This window comes from Talpa occidentalis, unplaced genomic scaffold, assembly GCF_014898055.3.
Source record: "Talpa occidentalis isolate TD23 unplaced genomic scaffold, MPIMG_talOcc4v2.1 talOcc4.10, whole genome shotgun sequence".
Classification (NCBI taxonomy): domain Eukaryota; kingdom Metazoa; phylum Chordata; class Mammalia; order Eulipotyphla; family Talpidae; genus Talpa; species Talpa occidentalis.
The window spans coordinates 35,563,569-35,573,137 of NW_023600993.1; the positions used below are offsets into that span (position 1 = coordinate 35,563,569).

At 54.8% G+C, this 9,569-nt stretch overlaps 1 protein-coding gene across 2 annotated transcripts; it reads right to left on the reverse strand.

The window, feature by feature from the left end:
- Positions 1-263: 263 nt before the first annotated feature.
- Positions 264-9,400, reverse strand: CUNH3orf18 (chromosome unknown C3orf18 homolog). Of its 2 annotated transcripts, none has more exons than XM_037529729.2 (5): positions 9,179-9,400; positions 7,200-7,562; positions 4,596-4,621; positions 3,897-4,044; positions 264-2,698 (listed from the first exon to the last, which is right to left on the reverse strand). In XM_037529729.2, the coding sequence occupies exons 2-5, from the start codon at positions 7,431-7,433 to the stop codon at positions 2,618-2,620; spliced, it is 489 nt and encodes a 162-aa protein (XP_037385626.1). In that variant the 5' UTR covers positions 7,434-7,562; positions 9,179-9,400; the 3' UTR covers positions 264-2,617. The 2 variants fall into 2 exon arrangements, with proteins under 2 accessions (XP_037385626.1, XP_037385632.1); XM_037529735.2 differs by lacking the exon at positions 9,179-9,400 and adding an exon at positions 9,067-9,172.
- Between the last annotated feature and the right edge of the window lie 169 nt (positions 9,401-9,569).

Below are 9,569 nucleotides of genomic sequence, written 5' to 3' on the forward strand. Positions count from 1 at the left end.
ATTTGCTGGGGGCTGGGAGGACTGCCAGCCTCCCAGCCCCCCAGCACCCCTGCCTGCTGCGTACCTGGTAATCTAAATAAAAAACCTGCAAAAGCCACTGAGGACTCTGACTCCTCCTTTACCCGGTCTGCATGGGATCAGAAAACCTGCACTGTGGTATTTCTGACCCTACACTGGGTTTTAAGCCTGGTCTTGGAAAGCTGTGCTGGCTCTATGGCCCTTTCCCTTGAGATGCCTAGGCACAGGGGGCTAGGGACGTCCCCAGCCCCCTGCCAGGCTAAAAGGAAGCCAGAAATTAGCAATGTGGGGACTTGGAACACATTGGGCCACCCTAGTAGGTGCAGGCAATGCTGCTGTCAGAGGTTTAATGTCAAGCTTTGCCTGGACCACGTAGACTGTGGGCCCTGGGGCCAGGCCATACCAAGCTAAAAACCCACCTTGAAGTACCCTTCACAGTGGAAACTGCTGCCGAGGAGTTCTGAGGAGGAGGGGAGAGAGGTGCTGGGGCGACCCCAGGCCCAGGTAGAATGGTCTCCTGGGCTCATCTCACTGCCCCACCCACGGGCTCTCCATGCTCTCCTTTCTCCCTCCTCTCCCTGTGCCTGATGCTCACTTCTTGTCGTGTCTCTCAGCATCTCTGGCCTTTTAAGCATATCCTCTGGGACCACCTCTGGTGGCCCCCTGTCCTGAGCCCTCAGAGACCAGCAGGGTGGGGATGTCAGACCAACAGCTTCTGGGTCCCCTCAGATATCCTGATCCAAGGCCCTCCACACCAAGGCCTGTTGAGGGTGCAGCTGAACAGGATGGGGGAGTTGGCTCTCATGAGCAAACCCCAGGCCTATGCTGACTCCTGCCTCATTTTCATTAGATGTGGCTACAAACATAGAGACATTTAGAGTATGTGTGTTTTGTGGCCTTGGGGTTGTCCCTTCCCTGGACCTGCAAGGTCCTGTTTGCATGGCCATTCCACCCAAGGAGATGTCAGGTATTGCGAGCCCACTTTGCAGTTGACACACAAGACCCCAGAGCAGCCTTGAACTCAGGACTGGAGCTGTGCCACCGGGCAAATCAAGGAAAACCAGGCTGGGCTGCATCTCATAGCTGGGATCCAAGCAACTACCCCCAGCCCTTCACCCATCCTGGCCCTCCTGGGCTTTCACACCCTGAATGTCACAGGCTCACGCTCTTTTCATGTAAACATCTTAATTACATCTTTAATGTGTTCACTTGGAGATGCTGTGAGTTAAATTACAGCTTCTGTGCATCCTAAATTACCCACAGCCCTCCAGTCAGCTCAATTGCTAAGGTATTTATAGCATCTAGAGAAGGAAATAAGTCCAGAACCTTCCCCACACGGGCTTCTGAGGCCCTCACATCCTGACACGTGGTATTTGTCCAACAGAAGATTTGTACATGCGGCTCCCTGGCCCCCCAACCAGCAAGGGCAGTAATGGTGCAAGGCTGGGCACAGGGGTGGGGTGGCATGCTTCTGTGCATGCTCCTGTGTGCATGCATACCCAGTGGGGAAAAGATGCCCAGCTCTTGGGGTCTGGCTTGGTTGAATGCCTTTTCCGATGCCCCAGATTAGCAGATTGCCAAGGACTGTGGGTGAGAAGACAAGGAAGGGGTGGGCTATGCCATGAGGAAACACTGGTTTCCTAGGTCTGTTCCTAAGGGGCTAGCCTCAGGTTGTCAGAACTCCCTCCACTCGCCAGCAGCCTGTAGCCGCTGCCCTCAGATAGATGGCCTCTCTCCCAATGTCTCCCCAGATCCCACTATACAGCGAGACAGGGGAATGTATTTGGAAGTGGTTACCTGCCTTTCAGAGCCCAGTAAAAAGCTGCAGTGGACACGTCCCTCTCCCTTCAGCCCCTGAGCTAGAAGACAGAGAAGGTGGCCCAGTACGATGCTTCTCTACACACACAAGGTCAGGCAACTTGGAGGTGTGTCCATCCTGCCCCACTGTGTGCACGTGCATGAGGCCTTTAGCAGGCCGGGTATTCTGTGACCTGCTCTCATGCTTCCTTCCTGTCAGCTCCCATCCTGGCTTGGGCCCAGCCAACAGATGCCAGGGGAGACCCACGCAATCTCTGTAATGTGGACTGATCTTGGGTATGGGCAACCTTCCTCCTGATGTCCTTACCTACTGGGAAGTGTCATCTCTATCCCTGGGCCTCTCTTGGGCAGCCACCCCCATCCCATCCCAGAGATCTGGGTGGTTGCTTCTCTCTACCCAAGAGGAGGCTCCCTCAGTTCCAAAGACAGGTCTCTCTCTGACAGAGGAGAACCCCTCTACCTCCCATAGCACGTCTCCCCCCATTTCTTCCACTTCAGAGAAACAGACCCTGATGTGTGGGGTCCCAGCAGGAGACGAGGAAGGGAATAGCGCTCTCAACCTTCATGGCATGAAGGATGCCTTCCGTGCCAGGGCCCTCAGATCAGGGGACATCAGGGGCCAGATGCCCAGCCTAGCCTCAGAGTCAGTAGGTGAGTCCTTAGAGCCGCTGGGTCTTCCGCAGGGCAGGTCCTGAGAGTAGGTCTTAACGTCACGGAGTGGGCAGCTCCGTGGGCACTATGGCGGAGTCTTTGTCAGCGGGCCAGGACTGTCCCAGGCCACTCATGCGTGGATGGCATTGGCCACATCAGTGAACACCAGCCGGCTGGGTCTCTGTAGCGGGCCCTGAGCTTGGAGAGTGGTCTGCAGAGAGACAGGTGGGGGTGTGAGCAACCCGCCCCAAGACCATGCACTCTGGCTGCCACCTCCACCTCACTGCCTGCTTGCTCTTGGCACCAGCTATGCTTTTTGCCTGAGCTGGAATGCCATCCTACACACTTTGCCTAGAAGTAGGCTCAAGTAGCTCCTTCTTACAACCATCCCCAGTTTGCCAGGTACTTATCCTGTGGGCCCAGGGGTTGGATTAACTATATACCACCCTCTCCCAGCAGAGTGGGTTCAACTCTGCCCTCTAGTCCCAGCACAGTGGCTGGCAAAGGGAGGTCAAAGGAAACAACTGTCAAATGGTCTACAGTGCCATAGGCTGGGTGGTTCTGAGCCTGCTTTTCTGAATATCCCAACATGGGGAATGTGTCCTGAGCCAGGTGACTCACTGGTGGCAAAACCAAGGGGTCTCCAGACTCCCATCCTAAGGTTTTCCTGAGTTCAGTTTCCCAATTCTTCCTCTGGCAGGACAGACCCTCCAGCAACCTGCATGGTCAAGGCAAGGAGGGATACAGAGGGATTTCATGGGGCGGGGGGAGGTCAGGCCTCTTCATGGTACTCTAGCCCTTGGAGATTTTTGGGTCTGATGGCAAGTGGTCCAGGTAGCCTGGTGACTGGCAGGATAATGACACAGGTGCCTTTGGACATAGGAGGTGAGAATGGCTGGGGTCTCCATATGCCTGGGGTCTGTTAGTTACCAGGAGCCCACCAGTCTAGTCAGAGGTACCACCACCCCTGAGCTTGACCCCAGCCACAATCCACTCAGGACCATGGATGCTTGGGGAGCAGAGGACCCAGAGTCTCAGTTCCTAACAATCTCTCCCATCAGTCCTCTCCTGCTTTTCCATCCAGGAGGGTGGGGCCGGAGACATGCAAGGCAAGAATTAGGATTTTCATTTGCAAATTGGAGATCTGAGAAGTCAGTGGGGCTTCCAAGATCACTGACTCTCAGCCCCAGGGCTGTGCAGCCCAGCCTTGCACACTGAGTCTGTGGGTGGCCACAGAGCAATTATACCAGTTTCAAACAAGCCCATGTACCCAAGAGCGCCACCAGACCACATGGCAGGTGCTGGAAAACTGCCTGAGAAAGGAGGGTGGGGGTGGAAGAGTCATGAACAGACTGCAGGCTTGGGATGGGAGGAGCCTGGCCTGTGCTTACCCTGCCCTACATGCTTACCTTGCCCGGCATGGCCTGCACAGAGGCGGCAGCCTTCACAGAGGCAGCATCCCGCCCATGCTCCAGCAGCTCCTGCTCCAGTTCATCTTGTTCCTCCGTGGGGTCGAAGTTATACATGGGCATGAGCTGGTGGCGGAGTTTCTCTAGCCTGGGGAGGGTGGGGGGTGCAGAGGTTGCTGGGAGCAGGGCAAGTCCCTCCCCACCCATCAGCCCTCCAGGCCCTGCCGGCTGACCAGATGAGCCTTAACAGACAACCCTGTTTAAGGTCCTAAGATTTCCCCTGGGATTAAATGAATGACATTTTTGTACCTACAGTACCAGCTCTACCCTGCAGAAGGGTGGCCTGGGAGGGGTAATTACCCACTTCTAGGATCAGTTAGGGCCATAGGCCACATAATTGCTGCCCATGGGCTCTGTGGGGCTTGTCTAGGTTAGGGCCTTGTATGATCCACATCCTCTGTGGGCACTGGGCAGAGGGAGAGGAGCCAGTGGCAGGTAACTTGGGGTAGCAGGGCAAGTAGCTCAGCACGATCTGACAGAGATGGTCACTCCTAACCCCAAGTAGGCAAAAGAGGCCCTGATTCCCTGACCAGAGTGATGGACTCTGATGTTCGGGGGACTCTTCTTTCCCACCCACATTCTCTGGAGTCCAGCCCAGCACTGCCTGGACTGGAGTGTCAGGTGGCAGCTGGGAGTTACCTCTTCTTCTTCCTGATGTAAAAAACCTGCAAGAGAAGAAGCAGTGTCAGATGGCCAGGAAAGGAGGCCCTGATTAACCCAGTAGTTCTTCAGGATGCGGGATATGCTAGGCTAACGAACCGGAAAACTGTGGGACTCCATGTCCACATGGACCACACCCCAGGGATGCATGCAATCACCTCCGTACCTCCCTTTGATGCTTATCAGCTGCTGACAGTGTCTGGACTCAGAGCAGAGAGCAGGCCTGCCCTCCAGGAGCATGGCCTGGGAAGACCACCTAATCAGACTGGCCTGGGGGCTGTTGGGACCGACCTCTGCCAATAATGACTGTGGCTCCAGCCACTGGCCACTGGGATTCCTCAGGACTACAGGAGTAGGGAAGACTTCAGCATACCCCTTTCTCTCACTCTCCAAAGGCCCAAAGCCATGTATGGGCAAGAAAAACAAGGGCCAGACTGCAGGGCAGTGGCCCTAGGCACTGACTGGGTCATGGGAGACTGATGACCCTCGGTGGACAGGGCCTGGGGGGAGAGCCCAAGACCCTGGATATCAGCCCAGACAAACTCCAGAACCCTGATGCTGACAGAACCTAGGAAGCACCCTGGATCCTAACCCCCATCCTACAGACTTGAAGAGAAGTTCCAGGCAGCCTGAGAAAACACCCATGAGCCAAGTGTTCTGTGCTGGAACAGCACATCCGGATATGAGTCTCTGAGTCAAGGGAGGAAGGGGTCAAGACTGGGGTGATCACCCAGGCAGGGATCCAGGGACCTCTGCCACCATCTCACTCTCCCCTAAGGAGCATGAACACTTCTGCCTGGGGGAAGGCCACATCCCTAGACTCTGTCCCACGCCCCTGTGGCTCTCACACTCTTTGTGGCCCATTCACAGCTTGAAGCTGCTTACTCCAAAGACCTGGAGGGAAACTGAGGTGCCTAGTCCCCTCACCCTCTCTGGGAAGTCACATGTGGGGTAGTGCCCCTTGTTCTCCTGGGAGCTTCATGGTATTTCAGCTCAGCACCTTCCATCCTGAATCACTGGCTCCAGCACCAGCACCCTGTACATTCTTGCCTGTCATTCCCACCCCAAACTTTCCTCCCTGCCCTGTGACCCTATGATGCAGAAGGATCTTCCAGTGAGTCCAAAACCTTTATCCAATCTCCATACCTTGCCTCCGCTTCAACCATCGACACCCCCACCTATACATACCTTCCTTTCCAACCTTTCCCATCCCTCACTATCCAGTTGCAGCCCCACCTCCTCCAGGAAGACCTCCCTCACTGCTTCTCCTGGGAGAGGCACACAACTGAGTATATTTGCTCTTCCTGAACTAAGCATGCCTGGCTCAGGGTTGGCATGAGGGGAGAGGAAGCAGTACTCAGGATAGAGTTCTGTCTGGACCTCTCCCCTAGGACCCAGGAACTGTTTAATGCCCTGCACTGCCTTTGCCCCATAACCTCTCTACCTGGCCACCAAATGTTCCTCGAGAATGAAGAGCAAGGGAGTCTTCCCATGATCCTGGGACAAAAATTTTTCACTGAGAATTACGAGGCAGATTCTAGGCCCTGCTTTGCCCCTAAGGTTAGGATATCGCAGTCTGCTTACCTGCTGCATGGGTGCCAAGGGGAAACTGGCATTCTGTCCTGTCCCCGCCCCAGGAGACCATGCAGGCCCCAACCCCACCCTATGTACTACATCCTGGCCTTGCTTGCCGAGCAGCAGTTGTTCCCTGGCTGTGATCCTGAGCCTGCAGGGCCCATATGGCGATCCTGATTTAACAAAAGCTCTAGCCAGGCCTTGGATGGACCATCCACAGCCCTATTTGTTAGAGCAACATGTTCTGAGTCTCAGGTCAGTCATCAGAGCCTGCAAAGGGCAGCTGCACCCTTGTATCCTGATGCCCAACGCCACCCTCTCATGACACAAGGCCTCTACCTTGAAGTCTCAGCTCTAATACTGCCTCCTCAGTTGTCCCTGACCATGCAGCCTAAAAGTTCCCCAAGCCCTAAAAGGCCTAATTTCCCAACCCAATCTCTATGGAATTTCCTTGGTGTCCTTGGTTTTATCTTTCTCCATTTCCTATAAGAACCTGGGACAGGACCATATGTCCCCAGTCACTGCGGTCCCAAAGGCTTGGTGCAGGACAGGTGCCCAAGAAATAATTGCCAAGTAAATGAATGAATGAACAGTGTTAGTAGCCTGCCATGCTCATCTCACCCAGACTCCGCAGCCCAGGATCTATTTCACCTTTTGCCCTCTACTTCTCTTGCCCCACCCCCAAACTTACTGGTCTTACATTCCTGCTTGCTGCTCACAGAGCTTCCTGCCTGCCTCCAAACCTGCACTGGGAACACCCTCCATCCCAACTCCTATGTGGCTTCACAGCCCACCTCAAAATGCCATGCATTCCTCAGAAACTTCTCTGGGTCTTTCAATCAATGGCAGCTTCTCTGGACTCCAATGAACAGATTCCTGGTGAAGGGGAGCATTGCACTATCATTAACAGACAATAATCTTCTAATTAGGTTCTCTAAAACTCAAACACTGACCACTCTCCCCCAAATAAGGGCATCAGGGGCAGCTCTAGCCTGCCCCAGCTCTCACCATGGCCACAGCCAGGCCAATCACTGTGATGATCCCAAAGGACAGAAGCATTGTGCCCACTCCAGCTGTGCCACCAGCCACATCAGGGATTCTGGTGTCATTAAAGCTGGTGGTTTCTGGGCTGAGGGTGGTGGTCTCAGAGGCTGGCGCATCCGTGGCAGGCTCCAGGTCAGGCTGAGATGTGGGTGGTTGGCTGCTGAACCAGTCCCTAGCAGATTGGATCTTGGAGCTCATACTGACGTTGAGAAGACCCTGGCTGAGAGACTGCCTGTGGTCAGTCAGCCTGCCACTCACTTCTGCATCAGGAGTGTCCCAGTCAGTGGCCCCTGCCCATGCAGGTAGCTACCTCCTTGGATAGGGGTGCTGGAAAGGAAAGAATAAAAAAACATGAGGCTGGGGACAAGGGTTTAGTGGTCAGATGTGTTTCCTCTAAGTTCTGAGGTATTGGACAATAAATAAAATAAAATTAAAGTTGGAGGGTAAAGGGCAAGTTCAGAGGACAGGACGACATGTATTTTATGTATCTGTGGTACCCCTGTGGACTTAGGAACATGACAATGAAGCCCTGCCTCCTCTTTGTGGGTAAGGTGATAGTTGTGATCAAGCTTGGGAGATGTGAAAGGTAATGGAAGGTTTGAAAGAAATAGTCTGTCCTCTGCATAATACCCCCTTCCTACCCCCAAGACCCCACATTTCCCACCTCCTCACTCCCTGCCCCATGCATCCCCTACCTCCTGCTTAGAGAAAAAAATACTGCAGCTCTTTCCTTTCCTTTCCTGGGGTAAGCACTTGCTCAAAAGCCAAACTAGTCTGTCTTTGAATTCCAACTCAGCCACTTAACTGGATGACCCTGGCAAGTCACCCCACATCTCTAGGTCCATATTTTCCTGAGTCTAAGTGGGGATATTATGAACATCTCCATTACAGGATATAGGATCACTGGAATGTCAGAAATTGCTGATCCCTAGACCCCCCCCCCTCCACAGTTAGTACCCCACAAATGTTAGATCTTTCCGCCTTGGCTAACCCAGTTGGGAAAGGGAGAGTCACAGAAGTGTCCAGATTCAGCCAGTCATGTGATCTAGGCTGTGCTTGGAGTGGGGATGGGCACAAGTATGGAGAAACTAGAAGGCAGGAAGAAGAGAGGTCCTCTAGCAGTTTCTCTGCAGGCTCTTGGGGGTCACTGAGCCCCCCATAAGGGATCCAGGACTGCCAGGGACAAGGAGAAAAGTCAGGGAGATATATCTTCAGAGGCAGGAATTGAGCTCCTATTCTGATGAGGGGGGCTGGCTAGATGGTTCTCATCCTTTTTCCTCCTTCCTTGGGAGTAGAGGGTGGGAGAATGTCCAGTCCCACAGGTGGCCTAGATCTTCCCAAGCTAGTGGATCCTGGGTAAAATAGGGTGAGACCGGGTCCCTGCAAAACTGCAGAAGGGCAGCCCAAAGGAGAGGAGAGATACACAGTTTGTGACTCCACACATGCCTTTCTGCACTAGCTCATGGGCGTGTGTGTGGGGGGGGTCTCCCTGAGCAGGTGCATAGGTGTGGGTGAGGTATGCTCACATCTATATCCGTCCCTTAGGAAGGGGTAAGGCTGGCAGAGACACTTGGGGTGAGAGAGATTCATCCCTCTCTGCCCTTTCCCTTCAGCTAATCTGGGAGTCCCAGGTTCTTTCTTGGCTCTGATACTGATCCCAAGTGTGACCTTGGGCCAGACCCTTAACTCTTGGGGTTCTGTTTACTCCACTGTCCAAAGGAGAGAAAAGGCCCTGCTCATCATTTTCTGGGACTGCTTCAGGATCCAAAGGTCAAGAGAAAGCAACCGGGGCGCAAGGGGTCAGCACCACGACTTCCGAGATTCCGCATACCGTTCTCCACTCCACCAGGCTCCTCGGTCCTCCCGGCCCCAATCCCCATCCCGGCCTCCAAGACTCAGTGAATGCTCCTTTCTTGCACAGAAGCAGCGACCTCAGCACTTACTTAATCCTCTCTGGGGCGCAGAGCTCAGTCGGAGAGGCTAGGGGTGATGACGACCAGCAGGAGGTCAGGGAAAGGGGAAACCCCCAAGCGGGGGGTAGTGGGCGGCGGGTCCGACCCGAGGGCCGCCTTCCGTGTAAAGGCTCCGAGCCGCGGCCAGGGCCGGCTGTCGTTCACCGCCCGCAGCCGCCAGCGCTGGCTTCTCCAGTTTGAGCCAGGACTAGAGGGGTCAGGACCCGCCGCGGGGGTGGGGCCGAGGCGAGCAACCTCGCGGGTCCCTGACGCTTCGGCTCCTCGCCTCCCTGCGGGCTCCGCGCCCCCGACCTCGGATTGGCTGTGAAGCCCGGAGCCCACCCAGCATTGGTCTGCTTGCCTGTCGTTCGGATCTGGCTCC